Source organism: Eublepharis macularius, chromosome 14, assembly GCF_028583425.1.
Source record: "Eublepharis macularius isolate TG4126 chromosome 14, MPM_Emac_v1.0, whole genome shotgun sequence".
Lineage (NCBI taxonomy): Eukaryota > Metazoa > Chordata > Lepidosauria > Squamata > Eublepharidae > Eublepharis > Eublepharis macularius.
The window spans coordinates 65,277,343-65,299,595 of NC_072803.1; the positions used below are offsets into that span (position 1 = coordinate 65,277,343).

Consider the following 22,253-nt stretch of genomic DNA (forward strand, 5'->3'; position numbering starts at 1 on the left):
AGTTGTGTTATTTTTGTGTAGTAGACTGCTTTTATGCCCTGTTGTGCCCTCCTACTGTGTAACCTAAAGCAGTTAAAGAAATAAAGTGTTTTTGACAGGAATTGTGTTTTGGGTGATTCTTTAATGTGAAGTGAGTTGTGTTATTTTTGTGTAAGATACTGCTGGCATGCCCTTTGGTGTGCCCCCCTGCTGTGTAACCTAAAGCTGTTCAAGAAATAAACTTGGGGGTAGTTAGAGGAGAGTTAGGAGAAGGTCTCCACCAAGTTTGGTGTGATTCGGACAGAAAATGCCCCCCCCCCGACTCCCAGAAAGCCGGGAGAAGGTTTTCTCATTGAAAACAATGGCCGAATCGATTCAGCAATCTCTGATTTGGTATTACCGAAATTTTTCGGTATTCAGAAAAAGTTTCAGTAATACCGGAAAAAAACTAAATGGCCCTGATTCGGTAACTTTAACCTAATCAGAATACCGAATTGCACACCCCTAGTTATAAGCACTGCAGGTCTTCATTTAACCCAGAATTCACCAACCCCCCTAGATGAACAGTTCATTTTCTATGCTGTAAAATAAAACAAAGCAAGGAGGTCTTTGGCCACATGTACAAGTCAAAGGCTGCCTCTTTTTACTGAGCAATTAACTCCATGCAACCAGCCCAAGCTAGAGTAAGGCACGAGGGTTCCAAAAAAACCCCAGCTCTGACATAGATTCATTCTAGCATATAGAGCCTAAACTTTATTCCGAAGAGAAAATGGAGGCCTTAAAGAGACAGTATACTAATTCATTGGTGTTTGAGTAAGTTTGCTCGGTCTGGTTTGGGAAATTCCTGGAGATTTGAGGGTGAAGCAAAAGGAGGGTAGGTTTTAGGGAGGAAGCTCAGGGAGAATGAGATGCCATGCCATAGAATTTGCCCTCCAAAGCTGCCATTTCTTCTAGTGAAATGGATCTCTGAGAGGGTTGCCAAGAGGGTTGCTGGACTCCCCACTCCCCCGCCACCACTCCCCCGGCCAGTGGGGGAGGCGGCTTGGGAACAGGCCTCCCAGGGCATTCTCCCGGCATGGCATGACAATATCTCTCCGAGGAGTGATGCCATCACACAGGCCCTGGGAGTGCCCCCAGGCTTTCCGCTGGGTGGACTTGGCCTGTTTGGGGGCCCAAATTGGACTGGTGCGAAGCCTGGGAGCGCTCCCAGGGCCTGTGCGATGGCATCACTCCCAGAAGTGACATCATTGTGCCATGCCAGGAGCACGTGCACAATTTGCATGCACTTGAAGATGCCCTAGAGGTCAGTGCCAGGTCTCATGTTGGGCCTGAAAATCCCGAGGAATTACAACTGACCTTCAGGTATCAATTCCCTTGGCAAAAATGGCTGTTTTGGGGGTGGATTTTATGGCATTACTAGCAACAGAGCCTGCTTTTTAAAAAGCTGGCCCCAGAAAATGGAGCAGAGGAACACTGGGGTTGTCGCCACGTCGATGCCTTTTGGAGGGATGGGCCAGCTCCCCTGGCCTTCTCGCAGTGGCAGAATCTGCGAGAGGGATGGGTCACCTCGCCCGGTAATCATAGAATCATAGAATCATAGAGTTGGAAGGGGCCATACAGACCATCTAGTCCAACCCCCTGCCCAGTGCAGGATCAGCCTAAAGCATCTCTGACAAGTATTCATCCAGCCTCTTCTTGAAAACTGCCAGTGAGGGGGAGCTCACCACCTCCCTAGGCAGCTGATTCCACTTTTGAACTACTCTGACCGTGAAAAAGTTTTTCCTAATATCCAGTTGGTACCTTTGTGCATGTAGTTTTAGCCCATTGCTTCGCGTCCTACCCTCTGCTGCCAACTGGAACAGCTCCCTGCCCTCCTCCAAATGACAGCCTTTCAAATATTTAAAGAGAGCAATCATGTCCCCCCTCAACCTCCTCTTCTCCAAACTAAACATTCCCAAGGCCCTCAGCCTTTCCTCGTAGGGCTCAGTCTCCAGACCCCTGATCATTCTTGTCGCTCTCCTCTGCACCCTCTCGATTTTGTCCACATCCTTTTTGAAGTGAGGCCTCCAGAACTGCACACAGTACTCCAGGTGTGGCCTGACCAAGGCAGTATAGAGAGGGGCTATGACCTCCTGCGATTTCGACACTATGGCCCCTTTGATACAACCCAGGATTGAATTAGCCTTTTTTGCCACCGCATCACACTGACTACTCATATTCAGTTTACAGTCCACTCTTACCCCAAGATCCCTTTCACATATACTACTGCCCAGAAGTGTATCCCCCATCCAGTATTTGTGCTTCTCATTTTTGTGGCCCAGATGTAATACTGTGCACTTGTCTTTGTTGAATTGCATCCTATTCACAGCTGCCCACTTCTCCAGAGTCTTCAGGTCTTGTTGAATTTTAATTCTATCTTCTTCGGTGTTTGCTACCCCTCCCAATTTGGTATCATCAGCAAATTTAATGAGCAGCCCTTCCACTCCTTCATCCAGATCATTGATAAAAATATTGAAAAGTACCGGGCCCAAAACTGAGCCCTGCGGCACCCCACTGGACACCTCCCTCCAATCTGATGAAACACCGTTGACCACCACTCTTTGTGTGCGGTCCTCCAACCAGTTCCCTATCCACCAAACTGTCCTATAGTCTACTCCACAGTCTTCCAGTTTGCCCATCAGAATGTCATGGGGGACCTTATCAAAAGCTTTACTGAAATCCAGATAAATCACGTCAACAGAGTTCCCCCGATCCAGTAAGCTGGTCACTCGATCAAAGAAGGAAACCAGGTTGGTCTGGCAGGATCTGTTAGGAACAAAACCATGCTGACTTCCCCGGATCACTGAGCGGTCCTTCAGATGCTTAGAGAATGATCCCTTTAAAATCTGTTCTAATATCTTCCCAGCAACAGAAGTCAGACTGACCGGCCTGTAGTTTCCCGGGTCATCCTTCCTCCCTTTCTTAAAGATTGGGATAATATTTGCTCTTCTCCAATCTTGTGGCACATCCCCAGTCCTCCAGGAGGCCTTGAAGATGATGGACAGGGGTTCTGCAAGTTCTCTGGAAAGTTCTTTCAGCACTCTTGGGTGCACCCCATCCGGCCCAGGGGATTTGTATTCATCCAGTGCAGCCAGATGCCTCTCCACTACCTCTCTGTCAATGTCAATTCGCCACTCAGGTGTCCTGCCACATTTTCTACTATCTCTAGATGTGCCTGAGTTCTTCAGGGAGAAAACAGAGGCAAAAAAGTCATTAAGCCTGTCTGCTTTTTCTCTGTCCTGCATCAGAGTTTCTCCATCTACTCCCAACAGTGGTCCAATTGCCTCTTTTACCTTGCGTTTGCTTCTCACATATCTGTAGAAGTTTTTCTTGTTGTAGCGAGCCCTCCTGGCCAGACCCAGCTCGTACTGAGCTTTGGCCTCTCTGATGGCTGATCTGCAGTACCTAGTAACCCTCATATACTCGTCTTTAGAGGTCTGTCCTTCTCTCCATTTCCTGAACATTTCCTTTTTCTCCCTTAGCTTATTCTGGAGCTCTCTGTGCATCCACATCGGTTTCTTGGAGCCCTTACCATGTTTCCGTCTTGCTGGGATAGTGAAGGCTTGAGCTTGCAAAAGCTCGTGTTTGAGAATGGCCCACCCTTCACTTGCTCCTTTTCCTTCCAGCACACTCCCTCACGGAATGACTCTCATCAAGCCTCTGAGTTCATCGAAGTTGGCCCTACGGAAATCTAACCTATGAGTCTGGCTACGAACTTCCTTGGCTCCCCACAGCAACTGGAATTCAAGAAGGACATGGTCACTTCCCCCTAAGGTCCTCACCACCTTCATCTCATCTACCAATTCTTCCCTGTTGGTTAATATCAAGTCTAGTATGGCCGAACCCCTTGTAGCTTCCTCCACCTTTTGAAAAAGGAAGTTATCGGCCAGGCAGGTCAGGAAATTGCGTGATTCATGACGCTTTGCTGAGCCTGTCTCCCAGCACACATCGGGGAAGTTGAAGTCACCCATAATTACAAGGTTCTGATGTCTGGATACTCTGCCAATTTGTTCAAAGAGGGCAGCATCCATTTCTTCTCGCTGGTCGGGTGGTCTGTAGCAGACTCCAACAATAATACCCTTTGTCCTTCCTCCCCTTATTTCTACCCATATATTTTCCACCGGGCTGTCCGCCCCATTCTCCATAACTTCTTGACAATCAAGCCCTCTCCTCACATACAATGCCACTCCACCTCCTCTTCTACTTTTCCGGTTTTTCTTGAACAACTCATACCCATCCACTAGCACATTCCAGTCATGGGAATCATCCCACCAAGTCTCAGTAATTCCTACTATGTCATAGCCCTCTGTTTGCAATAGAAGCTCAAGCTCTTCTTTCTTATTGCCCATACTTTGGGCATTGGTATATAAACACTTGTAGCCTTGTACCTTCGTTTGACCTTTCCTACCCAGGTGGGTCCCCGCTGTGTTCACTTCATCATTGAAGTCGCCATGTCGATCGTCCCCTGCCCCTTGCGGCATCAGTTTAAAGCTCTCCTGATGAAGTTCTCCAGGTTCGTTCCAAACGTTTTCTTCCCTGCCCTTGAGAGGTGAAGCCCATCATCCCGCCCTCTGGAGGCCATATTGGTGTCAAGTTTTATCCTGGTGCTTCTGCGCAGGCGGACCATGATAAAATATGCGTCATTGCCAATACAGCTTGCCTTTTATCTAGAAAGATACCCTACTGAGGTCCCTCCTCTCTCTAAACCATGCCCACCCCAGCCCCAGCCCCCAAATCTCCAAGAATTTCCCAATCTGGCGTTGGCAATGGCAACCCTACCTTTGTAGTCTGGAGGTCAGTTATAATTCAAGGAGAACTCCAGGCTCCCCCTGGAGGTTGGCCACCCAATTTGATAGCCGGAAACTTTCTCCCTCTGAAAAGAGTCCTCCGTTGGTAGGGTTGCCAAGTCTCCCTATGTAACAGCAAGAGACTGAGCGGGTGGGGAGGCATGGGGTGTGTGGCAGTGGCCTGACGGATCCATGCACATGCAGTTCCTGCTCCCCATACGATGACATCACTTCCACTTCCATTGCACTTCATGCCAGGGCTAATTCTTTAAGAAACAGCCTGAAAGGATATATTTTCTTAAGGAACCAGCCTGGCATGAAGCATATGTGCTCTCTCTACACCCTGTGTGATGACATCACATCCAGAAGTGATGTCATTGTGCAGGGAGCATGCAGGTCCTTTTGCTTTAGGTGCCTGCCTGTGGCAGGCGATTGCCAGTTAGCCTGTCTCCTCCCACTGATTGCCATCAGGTGGGTAGAGAAGCAAACCTTTTGCTCACCACCAGCTGACACCTGGCAACCCTACTGGTTGGCCAGTTTTTTTTCTTTATTTCCTTTGACTGGGAAAGAAGAAAAATTAACCAGCCTAGCCAATTGATTTTTACAGATATGTTGACCAAATGGGGTCCCAAAGGGAGCCATAATGGTGGCTATTCCTGCATAATGAACTGGGGCCCCTGCTCGCCTGCAGTGCTGAGTTAAACAAAGATAAGAGAGGCTAACTGACTAGTTAACAGCCTGCTACTCCCAGGACTGTCTGATGAGGACCGTAAAGAGGCAGACAGGAGGGAGCTGGAAGCACTGAGTTGGTGGGGGGGGGGGGGCGGCACAGGCACTGACACATTTGCCTCCACTGATCTCGTTTAACATTTGGCTTTCAAAAGCAGCACTAAGACAAAAAGGTTAGAAGAAACCCAACCGGGGCAATAATTTCCAATAGAATAATAAATAGTCTCACTAAATATCATAAAATGATTTACAAAAATATTTTGTATATTTTTTAAATATAAAGTGCTAGGTGCTTAAAGTGACATGTGAATTTATAAATATAAGTTAATGTTATGCCGCAATAAATATTTCAAAGACAATTCACCAAATTAACACCACCAAAATAATGGCCGAGCAGAAATGTTAAAGATGCTGTTCCACTATATTACCAGTAGTCCATTAGTCCATATCACATATAGATGTATTCAATCCAATTAGATGAAATAGGTCTTCACAAGACTGTATAGATGAGAATCCTTCCACATAGGAGATATTGCACATCGATATAATGGGGTTTTCTCTCATAGGCACAACGGAGAAGGCTGAATGCCCCCCACGGCCCCCACCTGTCAAATCCAATGCCAGCAAAGACTATCATTTTGAATATAGCTTTATCAAGGGCTGACAACATTATTTATAAATTTTCATTCCATTTCCAATGCCAAATAAGTCTACAGACTTTTCCCATGAACAGCCATATCTTTGGCATGAATGTCCTAGGAAGCCCATGAACAGAGCCACAAAGTCAACAGTCCTCCCCGGCAGATTGCCCCTTACTTGGGGGTCTACTGCTTATGATCAAGGATCATTTAGTGTACATGGCTAATAGCTGCTAATAAACCTACATGTGCATTTGAATATTAACAAATCAAAATCTGAATCAAATCCCTTGTATTCTGAATTATCTTTAATATAATAATCCAATCGTTAAAAACATCTTTTAGAAATCTCCACAAATGATCATTGTTTTCCACAAGGTGATGGAAGAGAAGCAGGAGGGAGAGTTTTACTCACAGGTAAGTTAACTGACAAAAGGCATGATCCAGCTGATGTATCAGTCGAAGCTGATTGTTGCCTTAGTTACTTCTGAAGAATCTTCTGTATCTGATGAAGTGAGCTGTGGCTCATGAAATCTCCTACCCTACCGCAATTTTTTTTAGTCTTATAGGTGCTACTGGACTCTCGCTCTTTAGCTACTTCTATGGACAATGTTTCCACTTTCCTTTCATCATGGCTCAGAGGGTTTTCTTGATTCTATAACAGATAAATAGAAATGAGTTCTGTTTGGCTGCAGTTCTGTTCTCTGTGCTGTTGGCTGCAAATATTTTTCTGGACTCTCAGAAGGCAGGTGCTGTAGACTGGGCAAGGGGGGGGGAGGGGAGAATAGAGGCAGATGATGCACATTCCTCCTCTGTGTAAAAACCCAAGAGTGTCCAGGGAGAGAAAAGCAACAAACTTGCTTATATCCTCTGGAAGACAGACAGGCTGCTACAGAGAAGAAGGGCGAGTGGGTTGGGGGGACGATATCCTCTCTCTCCACAGTTTGTGATGGGGGGGAGGAGTGGAATAGAGTCAAATTATTTGCCTCCCCTACCAAAAGACAGGGCCAGGGCTGAAGCGGATGAGATACAAGAGATCCCACATATTTTGCCATGAGAGTCAGTAATTATTAAATTTCATGGGAAAGCAGCTATATTATTTCCCAGTGCAAATTGTTCCCTATTCCTAAGCTCCCATTAGATAGGCAACCTCTTTGTCATGTGTAAAGAACACAAGTTGAGGAGCGGGTCTAGTTTTTTTTTTAATGTAACATGGATGAAGGGAGCTAATCCTTGTCACCTCTTCTGACTTACAACACTGGCTGAATCATTTTTTCTCCAAGCCCAACTTTGTAATGGAAGGCAGCTAGATTGGGCGAAAAAAATCAACAGTAAGTGGTACTATATGGCATGGGGAGGTGGGGGGGGGCAAGATCTGTCTCCCTCGCCCATGTTTCTACTTTGGCTTTCCACTTTTGTATCAGGACAAGGAGGGAAACTCTTGTGTGCAGGCCAATTTGTGGCTGTCTGTACTTGCTCTGCTAGTGAGAATTTTAAAAGTCTGTAAAATAGGGGCCTTTTCTTCATCTGCCTGAAATTTGGCGGAAAGCACTCATAGGGTGAGGGGTACAAGCCGGCTTCAAATGGGTGGGGATAGGGAAGGGGAAATTCTTCTAGAGAGAAATGTGTTTCCCACTGAAAACAACAAGAATAAAAACCCAGTATAATTATGAACTGGACTGGCTCTAATAATAGATTTGTTTGAAAAGTAATGAAAATGAACCAAATAAAATTCCTGAGCAAGTACTTGCTATCCTCCATTATTTTGTCTAACCATTTGAAGAAATATTTTAAATCGGTGGACTCCATACGTTACTTATTATGTGGGGCCTAGAGAAGCACGTCCTTTCTCGGCCTTGAACTTCCTGCCAGTCAACTTCTTTGAGTGGCCCTGAGTTATTGAGGGAGGGAGGAAATAATATCTTTTCTCTCCAAGCCATTCACGATTTTGCGAGCTTCTCTCATGTCACAACTTCAGTGCTCCTTAAGACAAGTAGGCCTTAGTCCTGACAGGATGAGAGCGAAATGTGAGAAGTGAACTAATGAGGGGAAAAGTCAATCAGACCGGAGGGCCATTCCGGTAAAAATTCCTGAGTCATCAGCTGTGTGTCAGACCCTGCTGCCTCGCCTGTCGGAAGGAGGGGGAACAAAGTGGGCATGCAGCAGATTTGAAAGTCACAGCTGCCCGCAGAACATCCATTCCCCAAGTGGCTAAAAGGCAGGGTGTGGAAAGATGGGAGAGAGCACCGGTGGGAACAGAGGTGCCTCCGAGCAAGTTCAGTCCCTGGTGGCGTTAATAAGGGCTGGCGAAGCAATAGAGCCCACTTCCTTTGGCACCTTCATATTACGGGTAATGGCTGCTGCTAATGAAGAGCAGTTGCGCAGAGACACTGGTCTCCCTTCACTTGAGCACCCTCATGTAATTCATCTTGTATGGTTTAGCTCTCAGCTCATGTTATTTTTCATTTTACTTCATTCCTATCCCACCTGCTTACATAGTTCTCCACTCCTCCAATTAATCCTCACAACAATCCTGTGAGGTAGGTTAGGCTGAGGGTGTGTGACTGGCCCGAAGTCACCCAGTGAGCTTCCATGGCTGAGCAGGGATTTGAACCTGAGTCTCTTGAGTCCTAGTCTGACACTCTAATCACTACACAAGCTGGGTCTCTAAAGGTTGGGTTGAGCACTTACTAACAGAACACTGCCTGTGCCATCAATAGCCCACTTGCAACATGGCTCTGGAACAGTTAGGCCACTGTCTTTTAAAAAATTGACTTAATTATTTTGAGTGTAGAAGGGATAAACAAGAGAACATAGTAGGTTTTTTAAAAAAGTCACCAGGAAGGGATTTGATTTGCTGGTATGTACAAGCCTCAGCAGCAGGGCTTTTTTTCAGCAGGAACGCGGCGGAACGAAGTTCTGGAACCTCTTGAAAATGATCACATGGCTGGTGGCCCCGCCCCCTGATCTCCAGACAGAGGGGAGCTGAGCTGGCCCTCTGCACCGCTCCAGCGGCACGGAGGGCAATCTGAACTCCCCTCTGTCTGGAGATCAGGGGGCGGGGCCACCAGCCATGTGACCATTTTCTCCGAGGGCAACCCCCTGAGTTCCACCACCTCTTTCCCCAGAAAAAAAGCCCTGCTCAGCACCCATGGCAAAGCCAAGTCCTGCTGAGATGGCACTTGAGAAGCTGCCTCTATCTTCGTTCTGAGGTGAATATCGCTTGAGCAAGACTGAGGACCGCCAGAGCACAGCCTGTGGTGCTGAAGAGCCTCAAAGATATCTATAGTCACCACTCCTTCCTCTTCCTCTTCACCTTTGCAGTATGAACCTGTGATCACCGAGGGCAACGAGGCTCTTGTCCACCACATGGAGGTCTTCCAGTGCACCACGCAGTTCGACACCTTCCCACATTACAGTGGGCCTTGTGACTCTAAGATGAAGCCGGAGCGCCTGAAGTATTGCAGGCACGTGCTGGCAGCCTGGGCAATGGGAGCACAGGTACAGGTCAACGCACCCCTTCCTTTTGCCACTCTAATTTTATCATTTCTCTTTCCTAAATGAAACAACCTAGTTGATAGCTTTTACTGAGGGGCTGATTTCTGCTGCTGAACGGAAGTCAGTCAGAAGTCTTGATTCGGTCAAGGGAAATCAGAGTCTTAGCTAGATCCCATTGGTGATGAGGCACAGAGAGTCTGTGGGAACATAACGGGTGGCAATGGATGAGACTGGCCCAGCAGGTATCACACTGGGGGAGCAGACAGCAGAGCCAGAGGCCATCCTCTTGTGGGTCCATCACAGTAGCTGCCACCGCAGAACTGGGGTGCACCCCACCCCAGTTCCGTGGCTGGGAATAGATGTACTGAAAGAAAATTGCCTGGGGAGGAAAGTAAGATGGAGGAGAGGAAGATTTCCGTCTTTTCACCCACATGCCTTTTTATTGTTATTCGTGCGCTTTGTTCATACCCTGCCTTTCTCCCTAAGGGGACCCAAAGAGACTGACATCATTCTCCTCTCTTCCATTTTATCCTCACAACAGCCCTGTGAGGTAGGTTAGGCTGAGAGTGAGTGACTGGCCCAAAGTCACCCTGCTAGTTTCCATGGCAGAGTGGGGAATCAAACTTGGCTGTCCCAGATCCTAGTCCCATATTCTGCCCAGTACACTATGCCAGCTCTTTTGATGTGAAAATGTACACATGGTGAAGCAAACACGGCAGCCACTCTGGCCTCTGGTTTGGCTTTCACTGCACCTGGGATTGGCTTCTTCCGAATGTAGGCGTGGGCTCACATTGGAGAGAACACTCCTGTGTATACGGAATGCTAATTTTCTACAAGCAGGGAAATTGCTTTTGGAGGGAAGGCCATCATCATATCGCCTTCCCCCACTTGCAGGCTGGAGTGAGACAGCCCAAGCAAGGAGCAATCGCCTCCGCCTCCAGGTCAGACCACAGATGAGCCAAGATTAGCCTCACTTGCCGGTTTTAAAAGCGGTAATGAGCAGCCTGGAAGACTCGGAATCAGCACTGCGGGAAGAGAGGAGAAGGGGTTGTTTAACCCTTTCATCTCATTCCTCTGTCACAACTCCAGTTCTCCCTCGGTGCTGTTAGTTCCATCAGCGGAAAAGGCGCTTCCATTGAGAACTAGTCCAGGGCCCTGGCTCTGCTAGGCCATAGGCAGCTCCAAGGGCAACAGGCTGTTGCTCCAGTGAGCTGAAGAGCTCAGCTTTGGGTTATGCCTGGTGACAGGCTCCAGCCCACAGCTTGTTGGGGTGGGGGGTCTGTCATCTTGTGGATCCCTCTGGGGGTCAGAAGTTCTGGGGCAGGTCTCCTTGATGTGTCTGGCAAGGTTGCACAAAGATCACCAGGCCTGTGGCTGGTGAGATTCTGTGGTGGGTTTAAATTGTTCATGGTTCACCTGTGCGGCCTGCTTAGAAGTGGGATCTGAATGGCTGAGTCTTGCTGCATGCAGGCGGCCTGGTCGTGCTCCAAGGCACAGGCTCCCTGCGGCTTTGTCCTCGTGGCTGGGATTGGGACCTTCTGGGAGTAGGACAAATCTGGCCCACTGTTCCACTAGCTCTCTCCTTGCAGGCCTTTTACTATCCAGAAGATGCAGGACTTGCATTCGGAGGTCCCAGGTCGTCCAGATTTCTCCGCCTGGAAGTTCATTATCACAATCCCCTGGAGTTCAAAGGTAAGCAACATCTGCACCAATGGCAGCACTGACATGTTCCTCAACCAAAATGAGAATAAAGGCATGGCAAGGGTGCCAGGGACAAAGCAAAACCAAAGGGGGCAGCAGCTGGGAAGGAGAACAAACATGGGCCTGCTCCCATCATCAGCAGAACAGAACTGGGTGGTGCAAAGAAGCTGCGGCCTGGACTGCTTGAAGCAGGAAGTGGGATTGCCTGGCTCTGGGAAGAATCTCGGCATCTTGGTAAACCATGGAAGTGGGGACTTGGGACTTTCAAGGACAGGTGCGAGTTGTGTGGCCAGAAAGTTGTACAAACAGGGCTTTGGAGGGATGCAGGACGATGGTGTAGTGGCAAAGGGGAGGGTTCTGTCTTTATTTATTTCTGATCACCAGTAACGTGGCAAAAAAATCCCCAAAGGCTAAATGTCTACAATGGGGAACAGAACAAAGGAGAGATGCCCGAGGAACAAAGCACAGGAGTAGGGAGGAATAGGGCAACAGAAGAGCAGACTGCACTTGCTCTCTCTCAGGTTAGGGTTCAAGCAGAAGACTTCACATTGAAGGAAGCAAGGAGAGGCCCCACTGTGTGGCTCTTTTAGAAAAGGAGAAGCTAGAACCCATATTCTTTTGTTTAGATGCGGGAGTCTGACTGCCACAATTTCCTCTAGTAAGGCGCCCTGATCTGGATAGCCCAGGTGAGCCTGACCTTATCAGATCTCAGAAGTAAGCAGGGTTGGCCTTGGTTAGGAGTTGGATGGGAGACCTCCAACGAAGACCTTCAGAGGCAGGCAATGGCAAACCACCTCTGTTAGTCTCGTGCCAGGAAAACCCCACTGGGGGTTGCCCTAAGTCAGCTATGACTTGAGGGCACTCTCCACTCCATTCCAAGGCTCATGTGCTCAAGAAATTCAGCAAGTGAAACTTTCCTGCAATAGGAAAGGGGTGGGTGGGTGGCTGAAGCTTCACTAGTTGAATTTCTGGCTGCCAGGCAGCTGTTCATTCTGCCAGAAAAGTTGGCAGCCTTTTGACTGAGATTAAGCTTCTCTCATCCCCAGCGAGTGGGGGTCCTCAACTAACAGAACCAAAATATCTCTGGAGGAAAGCGTCTCCTACGCATCACCCAAGCCCATCTGCCTGCCAGGCAGCTGCTGCTGCTGCTTCCTCACTATTCCTTCGGCTGCTGAAGAACAGAAGAGCTTGGAGCAGTAGAGCCCAGGAGGTGTCTTTCCAAATAATGAGCCAGGAGCAAGAGCTCACCGTTTCACTGCTTTTTGACAGAGGCAGGTCTTTGGAGAGAGAGAGAAAAGGAACACAAAGCAACCACATTTGCATAGATCCGAAACTGCTGGTTCCTTGAGTCTCCAAGAGTATTTTTATAAAATTGGAGCATATGTGTGGCTGTTCAGTCATATCACACACAGTGTTGGGAAGCAACTCAGCTATAAATAATGGGGCTTGGTGTTTTCATTTTATCCAGTAGCAGTCCCCTAACTATTCTTATCCATTTAATATGCCAAACCTGGAGACAAACTTAAAATAGTTAGAAACTAACCCACCCCCTAAAGAAAGCTGGTTCAGAGTGGTCTCAAGTCTCAACTGCAGAAACAAGCTAAGTGGTTGGATGGGGAAATATTATAGGAGGTTACAAGTGCATTCTGATGGGGCCTTGCTGCCTAGGACCCGGAGCAAAACTCCCAAAATGCATGCAGCTGCACACATTGTTATCTTGACTTTATGGAAGGGGAAGGACCTGCATTTTAGAATGGAGAAATCCCTGTATGGCAGCAGAGAAAGTTAAGGTGCTACAGGCTTAAGGGTTAGAAGTGGTACAGGAGTCCCATGAGGGCCAGGTGAGCAATTCTACAGGTGCTGCTTTGCCTGTAATTGCAGCTCTATGGCAAAAAGTGGGGGTCTGTTCAGCTCTTGTGCACTGCATTAGAAAACGTCTTGGGATCTGGCATAGGTGTGTGTGTGTAAGAATAATTGGTAGTGGGGGAAGGGGCTTCTGACTGTCGCTCACTTTCAAGCCCCTCTACCTCCCTTACCCTATCAGTTTGCAGAATATTGGTACCCAGAGGGCCATTATGCTGCAGTGACATTTCAAGCTGACTCAGAGTATGCCAGTACAGCATCTTCCACTAGAATTTGCTGCTAATTACAGCCTTGGGCAGAAAAAGATGTTACATTACCCGGTGAAGAGTGCACACCGCATAATCCTAAAATCTCCCACTTGGTTTGTAACGTGTCTTTCTTTCTCTCTTTTGCAAACTCAAGTCTGATTTTTTTTAAAAAATCCAGTAAGCCCCAAATTTAACTTAAAAATAGGAATATGCAAAAAATCCCCAGTTCTTTAAAAAACTTGGTTCAGTTGTTTTAGTATCAGAACGAAAACAATAGGAAATCAGGCAGCTCTTTCAATTGGTTTCACTGGGAAACACATTTCCCACCCAAATAGAATGGAATTCTCAGGAGGTGTATCCCGTGCCCAAAGAGCCTTTTGTGCCAAATTTTAGACAGCTAGGAGAAAGCACCCAAGCTTTACATGCACAATTAAATGTTACCTTTGTAGAGTGGCCTTGAGGAGGCATGAAGTGGGTGTTTTGGCTGACCCTGGATGTTCAGGTGGTAGAGTATGGGCAGAGGCTGTCTATTTGTTTCTCAAAGAGAAGCACACAGGAGAGGCAAACTTCCCACCACCATGCCTTCTTTCAGTCTTTGCTGTGCTCTAGTCCTTTTAAACATTTTTCTCCCGGGCCTGCTTGTATATCACAAGTTACCCATACTGGGGAAAAAATGCCGAACGCCCTGGTGGAAGACATGAATGGGACAGGCTTGCGAGCTCCATTGTGGTTGTTGGCCTTCTCCGCCTTCCTTTTGCTGTCTTTTTCTCATGTGGGGGCAGGGGGTGTGGTTGAAGGGGGAAAGGCGCAGCTGGTACTTTTCATGCTTGTATGTGAAATGAAAGTGATGTTGTGACAGATCTCATTACTGATCTCTCACACAGAGGGAAAGCCCAGATCCTTCTTCATCACAGAATTTTTGTCTCATTTACTGGGTCCTACTTATCACGCCCCCACCCTATTTGGCCTGGCTGCAGGCAAACAACTCCACTGCTGCTCTTTCCTACAGGCATCCTGCTCCTCTTGTCATGGGTCAGGGGCAGAATCCAGTGTGGTTTGCCTCTCTTTTCCCCAGTACTCCCTTCCAATACTCAAGTATGCTTCTCCCCTTCCCACAGCCTGCCTCCTATGAGAAAAGTCTGCATTGCTCCTTCTGTTCCCCACCCCCCGACCCCCAATAGCTCTGCCTACCTGTTAATGGGTACAAGCTGTACTTTCCCCCTCTGTCTAGCAGGAAATGGCTGCTGCAGAGAATGAAGTATCTCACACAAACTGGATTCCTGCTTATGCCAAGGAAGTGGGTGAAAAAGGAAACTCTGCACATGGAACTGGAGTGCACAGGCAGAGATTTGCAACAGTTGTGGCAACCAGAATATAAAAGAGGAAGAGGAGAAAGAGCAAGAGGAATGGCAGAGGCTGGGAGGAAAGACTGCTGGTCTTTAGAAAGGAGACTAAAGGGGTTGCAGGAAAATTCCTGAAGATTTGGGGGTGGAGCCTGAGAAAGGTAGAATTCGGGGAAGGAAGGGACTTGAGTGGCCTACTACATGCCATAGAGTCCACCCTCCAAAGCAGCCATTTCCTCCAGGGGAATTGAACTTTGTAGTCTGGACACCCAGGAGATCTCCATGCCATGCTGCCTGCATAAATGAGCACATAGGCCAGGTTCACACAGTTGCCTGGAGTTGCATAAGGCTACATGGTCCATTAGCCATGGTCTATCAGCCCAACCTCTGGAATCCCTGGAGCTCAGGCAAGGGAACCAGAAAGAGACACCAAGCCTGGGATAAATAGTGTGCCATGGTTAACCAGTAGAAAAGAGCAAGAGTCCAGTAACACCTATGAGACTGGCAACATTTGTGGTAAGGTATGAGCTTTCCTGAATCACAGCTCACTTCTTCTTGGTATCTGAAGAAGACAGACTAACACTGCTACCATTCTTGATCTATCTACATGGCTTACCTGGCCTCACTGAATTCTAAAAGTCATCCATGGATATACATAAGACTAAAATGGAGGCAGCATGGCCAAATCCTTTCCTGGAAGGTGTTGCAAAGTTCTCTAGATTTGTCTGTTTGCTTGCCAGGCCGCCATGATTCTTCTGGGATCCGCCTCTACTACACGGCCTCACTCCGCCCTCACGATGCTGGAATCATGGAACTGGGCTTGGTGTACACTCCAGTGATGGCAATCCCACCGGGTGAAAGCCACTTCTACTTGACAGGTTACTGCACTGATAAATGTACCCAGGTGGTGAGTACATGCAGAGAAAGAAAAGCACCTGGCACGGGTGGCAGCCCTCTGCGGCCTGAGGGTTCTCAGGTTCCCACACGGGTGGGCTGCCTTGCCACACTACGTGGGGATCAGGGAAGTGTGGGGCGCAGTTCTGGGGGTAGAGCTAAATCTGGGGAAAGGGCAGGGCCAAAACTGGGGCCAAAAAGGTAAAACTCAAAAATAAACAAGACAAACTGAACTTTATTATAGACATTAGAAATAAATTCACTGTAGCTAACCAGAAAACACCATTTAGAAGAAATATATTCATCATAACATATTGCTAGATTTCTCCTGCATTGAATGTATTTTTTTAATTGGTGCTCACTTTAGCATGGATATAAACGGGGGGGGGGGGGCAAGTAGGGTTGCCAGGTCCTCTTACCTTCCTAGCAGCGGTGGGGGGGGGGGAGACCTGGTGCTGACCTTTTCCTTCCCCTTGTAAGGCTTTACTCATGCGTGGTCCCTTGGCTGCACGATGATATCATTTCCAGTGACGACATTTCTTTTTTTCTTTTTTCTTTTTTTAAAATAGTTTTTATTGAATTCAAATACAGAAGATAAAGATTGTAGTTTGTCATTTACAGAAAATTCTAGATTAAATACTGTATACTAAAAAGTAATAAATTATAACAATTGCTTGTGTCAGAAGGCAAATGAATTTTATGATACACACCAACATGCATAAAAACACTTAACATTAGTAAAGAAACATAAAAATAATTTACACATATGTATGTAAATAAAACTGTTTTAAGCCTGGATGGGGTCTATTAATTTCAAGATAATCAAAGACAGGAAGCCACTTTTCTAAAAAATTGGTGGTTCTTGGGAAGTGCTCCATCTGAAAGATTTTGTCATACAATTTCTCTGAAATGAAGTGATCCCAGATTTTCATATACCAACTATTGATTGAAGGGTTGGTGTTTGACTTCCAAAGTCCAGCAATTGTACTCTTAGTGGCCACTAGCAGAGTTTCAATGAGATCTTTCCTTATTGCTGGTATACTACCTTGACAGTTGTCCCAAAGATTTTAAAAAATGAGTTCTGGCAACAATGGAATATGAAAGTTTGTGATTTGGTGTATTTCATTTCCAGAATTTTTCTATATATTTACATTTCCACCAACAGTGATCAAAACTAAGTGACGACATTTCTGATGACATCACTGCGCAGGTGCAGAAATGCACGCCTGCTTCACAGTGGGCCGATTTGGGCCTCAAATGGGCCCAATTCGGCCCATTTGGGGCCCAAATCGGCCTCCAGCAAAGCATGGGAGTGATGTCATTGTGCCCCCTCAGGAGCATGCCTCGACGCTCCTGTGGCTTCCTCCCCTGCCGGCTAGGTAAGTGGAAGCAGGTGTGGAGGATGACAGCGGGGGATCCCCCACCCCCACTGGGGGAATAGGATCTGGAGCCCCACCCAAATGTCCTCCTTCCCCTTGTGATAATGACAGGTAGTTTGGTTAATACGTATACCAGCTGGACTCAAGGAATTAGTTGGGCTCAAGGAAGGGCTTCTGGAATCCCCAGTGCCCATTCCCCACAAACCATTCCAGGCTCAGTCCAGAAAAATTTAAAGATCAGCTCAAAGCTGGGCTGCAGTGAATTCTGCAACACTTAGTAAAGCACGCCTGGTTTCAGAACAGGGTTCGGTTTCTCGTGAATATGCTCAGCCTACGGCCAGCATAAGTCAGGAGGCCAACTCAGCCATCTCTCCTGTCAGCTGAAGAGGAGGGGAGGAGCCAGGGGCGTGTCTTTTGCCAGCCAGGACCAATCCTGATGCTTAGGAAGAGTGTGAGGAGGGGCGGGGGATGGGGCATGCATTTCAAGAGGGACCTCTGGTGACTTTCTACCAGTTGTGCTTACAGGTAGCCCAAGCAGGGGGAAGCACAGGTAGATGAAGCTACTGGGAGCCTCTTTTACTGCCCGGCAGCTGGATGTCATCAAGTGGGGGTTTGAGCCCCCTCTCCCGTGGTGGGAATTTGCAGGGGTGAGTCAGCTATGAATGGTGGGTTGGATTCTACAACTGCCTTTCTCCATTAGAAGACAACTTTCTCCACTGGAGGAAGACTCTGTTGAAGGGGATCACAGGATCCAACTTAGCGTACAAGAGTCACAGGATCCACCCTGTAATGATTTAAGTGTGCGTGTTTCTTTAAATGCTTGATGTGTTACAGATGAAGAATGGGGGTAAAACTGAGGGATGAGTGAGATGATTGGTGAATGACTGAGAGTATGGGCGGAACTGAGAAGTGTGAGTGGAGTGAAATCTGATTGGACAGTGGCAGTGCTCTGGGGGCGGGGTGAACTGTGTGTGTCTGAGAGCTAAACAGACGCGATGCTTGACGCCGATTGTGCCGGTAGCAGTCAGAGGGAGTTGGCAGCGGTGATCAGCTCCTTGTTCCTCCTGCCCCCGCTAGCACGCTCCTCTTGCTCCCCTAAATGCACTCAGCACCCAGAGGGAGTCAAGCACACTGGTGGTGGCGAGAGAGACAAGGAGCCTAGAGCTGCTGCCAGCTCCCTCTGACCGCTGCTGGTGCAACCAGCTCCCTCTCACCACCACCCACACGCTCGGTTCACTCTGGCTGCAGAGTGCTTTTAGGGGAGCAAGGACAGCCAGTAGCAGCGAGAGGGAGAAGAACGGACTAGATGAGACACCTGGAGAAAGAACCTCTGCCAGGGAGAAGAGGGATTCTCTCCCTCTTCTCCCTGGCAGAAGTTCTTTCTCACTACACTTCCCGTACAACCTTGCGGGAAACTATTGTATACTGAGCCTGGAGCTCAGAATGATTTCAGCCCAGAGTGATTTCAGCTCAACAACGTGCTTTATTGCCAACCAGAACAGACAGACCTTCAGCAGAACAGAATCCTCAATATATTCATACAAACCCCGCCCCTGGCTTAACCATCAACCAATAATAACAAACATTCCAGGATACCATCATTTGCATGAACTATGTACAATGTAACATACTACAAGAATGTGATTGGCCTTTATTTAGAGCGGGCCATTGGCTGCTTGCCAACTGAAACCTCCAATGAGAGTCAGAGTCAGGGAAGCTTAACTTTTATTCAAGCTAGGGCCAATACATAACAGAAACTGGTGCATGTCGTCCATGCATCATGTGTCTTGTCTGTTTTGGCTCTGAGAGAACACATTCATTCTGGGCAAAGCAGGAAACCTGAGTGGAAGCTTGAGTGGATTCTTCTCATTCTAGTTCAGTTAGACAACCTGTGAAGAAGCCTGAACTGTGTGTGTCTGTGAGAGAACATTCATTTTGTCTAAAGCAGGCAAACTGTGTGTGTGCCGGAGAGATAAATTCTATGTATATTTGAGTGAAAGATTGCTCTGTCTAAATCAGGCAAGCTGTGTGGAAAGGCCTGAATGAATCTACGTCTGTGTGGAGTTAATTCTCATAAAGAAAACCTATGCGGAAAATTACTTTGTTTGACTGAGCTTCTGTAAAGAAACTTAAAAAAAAAAGATACACTTCATCTAATAATAAAAGTTTTTTTTGTTTTTTTTGTTCAGCCTGCTGCACGTGGGTTTTTTTTTTAATCCACCCCAGAATATATGTGATTCTTATATATCCCATTCCTATCCTCAGGCCACATAATGTGCTTGGGCTCATTATTCAGGGGGAAATTTAAATTAACTAGTTTGGAATATAATTCCTGGTGGCAGCATTATCTGCCCAGAGGGTGTAAGAAGAAGAGGGTTAAAGGCAAAATCTAACTACACGACAGAAGGGGAGCTATGATGGCACCCCCCAAGAGCCACCTCAAATGCGATGCTTCTCCGCAGAGGCTTCTCCTCAGCAGTGCAGTGTTGAGGGACGGTCTGAATTTTCACAGGTTTTGATTTTCTTGTCAAAATGCTCCTTCAGCAACAGCAAAAGTGGAATGAAAGGCAGTGAGTTGACAGTTCTGGCACTGCTGAGTAATCAAGACATTAGAAGTGAAGCAGTGTTCACGGCTGTTACAGCGAAGATGTGGATGCAAGAGGGGACGCACAGTGAGAGGCCACCAGGGAGTCTGGCCGTTTGGGCTGCATTTTATTTTATTTTGTTTCCATGTCTGAGTTTTGCCTAGTCCAATTTGCCTGGTCTGAGTTTTGCCTGGTCCAATTTATACACCTTTTTTTTTTTACCCCAGTAGGGCCTGCAAGGCAGCTCTAAGCCAATTAAAAGAATTAATATTAAGGTAAAATAGGATAAATAACACAACTGTTAGGCCTCCAGTGATAAAGGAATATAGAGCAGGGCTTCGCTCAGAAAAAATATAACCATCCTTTGAGGTCCACATTAATTAATCCAGACTGCCAAACTCATGATGATGGATAGGAATCCCCACCGTTCAGAGAAAAGAGAAAACTGTCTTTTCACCATGTCCCGTGTCCAGGGCTTTTTTTCAGCGGGAACGCGGTGGAACAGAGTTCCGGCACCTCTTAAAAATGGTCACATGGCTGGTGGCCCTGCCCCCTGATCTCCAGATGGAGGGGAGTTTAGATTTAGAATCTAAACTCCCCTCCATCTGGAGATCAGGGGGTGGGGCCACCGGCCATGTGGCCATTTTCGCCAAGGGCGATTTAAACTTTAAAAAACTCCCCCCTTGTTCCAGCTGACACAAAGTGACGTCATTGTGCGGTCTTAAGTTCCACCACCTCTTTTCCCAGAAGAAAAGCCCTGCCCGTGTACATATCAGACTGAATAAAAGCTTACCTAGTGTTCATTAAATAATCTTGCATACTGGCCCTGGGTTGCAAGGCCACTATTAGTATCAGCTCTAGGGGACAGAGGAGGAAGTGAACTGAGATTGAGCAAAGATGAATGCCTTAAAGAAAGCCATTCCAGTGAGTCCAAGCTGGGGCTTCCTGGTTCCCATCCCTTTCCCTTAATCTCTAGATGTCATCAGACCAGGCAGGGTGAGCTTGGCACTTCCCCAGCAGTAAGCTGGAGCTGTGCCATTTCTCTTCCCAACAACATGACAGCTGAAAGGTTGCTGAATACATCTCAACACACACTGCTCTGACAGCACATAATTCACTGCCTTATTAAATGTCCCAGAACACTGGGTAGCTCTGTAAAACCACCAATCCATCCGTGCTGTCAAGGGTTTTTATGATGGAATAATGCTGCACAAAATTAAGAGCCAGATGTTCAGGAATAGCAAGGGGGAGGCCCATTGGAATAGAAGACATTTCTTCTCCGTTGCTGCCATTCAATGAACAATGTCCCCTCCCCCTCCAAGCAGTTTCAGCTGCTAAAGGTGGAGTTTTGGCATAAATGCCACCAATGCATTTATCTGTTTCTATTTCTGTTTGAAATGGGTTTGATACTCAAGTACTAAAAGAAAAAGGGGAGGGTGGGAAAGGAAAAGGAAACAAAGAGTTCAGTCTCAATTGATGGTTCTCACCTCAAAGCAACATCACTTCCCAAAGGAAAATGGAGGCGGGGGGGGGGGGCGTGTTGCAGTGACAGTTCCTAATTAGTGTCGTCTTCTGAACTTCTGATACCTGAAGAGTAGACAGGGGGAGGGAGAAGGGCATTCTGGATGACTCTGGTCCGGCCGACTCAGATATAGGCATGTGTTTAAGATACTCTGAACATCTAGTTAGCTTTCCTGTATCAAATCATTTACCTCCTGGCTAGAGGTACACCACAGATAACTTTTTAGGTCCATTACCTGGTATTGTACACAAGTAATACAATTATGGAGTCTCTGCTTCCTTTTTATTCTTTTATTATTACAACTTGCCTACTTAGAATTCTTAATAACTATTCAATCCACAGAAAATCATATCATCCATTATAACTACATAGATCATTAAAAGAATGCAATTATGTGAGTCCAATAAAGTATCTTATCCAAAGATACAGCGGTTAGAGGCAAGGAGCCCCTCCAAAGAAGAAGCTCTCTTTCAGATTAATTTGTCATGTTTATAGGGTTTCAGAATTTTTCTTAACAATAGCTGCTTCAAAGACTTAAATTCTTGGCTAACTTATTATCTTTATGAATTCATATACCAAACAAAATTATCCATATTTGAAACATCGTCTTGAAACAAAACAATAGCTATTTCATTCTTGCTTCTTTTTGTATTAACAAAGTCTGTGTTGAATTAGTGATTACAAATTTCTCATACATCTAAATATCTTTTGGCCCTCCGCCAGCGTAACTATTCTCGAATAATGTTGCCAGCCTCTCAGATACGGCCATTCTCAGAGACTCTCTGCACCTGGGCCTTGGTACCTTGTATGCATTAGTATGAGCTAGAGGGCTCTTCTAATCTACACAGGGCAATACAACTGTGTAACTCTATTGTTTTATGTCCCTCTCCAAGGTTGTTTTCTCCAGGCCTCTAGGCTCCCTTAAAGGCCTATCTAGTTATGGGGCCGGGCTAGCCCTGTTTCTCTGTGCAGAGGTGTCTTGAATAACTTTCTTGGTCATATCCAGCAACTGTTTCCCTATAGTTCTAGCCCTATCCATGACAAGGGG

General features: G+C 46.9%; 1 protein-coding gene across 1 annotated transcript in view; it reads left to right on the top strand.

Moving 5' to 3' along the window:
* DBH (dopamine beta-hydroxylase) overlaps window positions 1-22,253 on the top strand; it is a 49,958-nt gene that overhangs the window by 12,996 nt on the left and 14,709 nt on the right. The window contains exons 4-6 of the mRNA XM_054997280.1: window positions 9,497-9,673; window positions 11,260-11,362; window positions 15,566-15,732. Coding sequence (XP_054853255.1) covers window positions 9,497-9,673; window positions 11,260-11,362; window positions 15,566-15,732 — 447 coding nt within the window. The remainder of the gene's footprint in view (window positions 1-9,496; window positions 9,674-11,259; window positions 11,363-15,565; window positions 15,733-22,253) is intronic.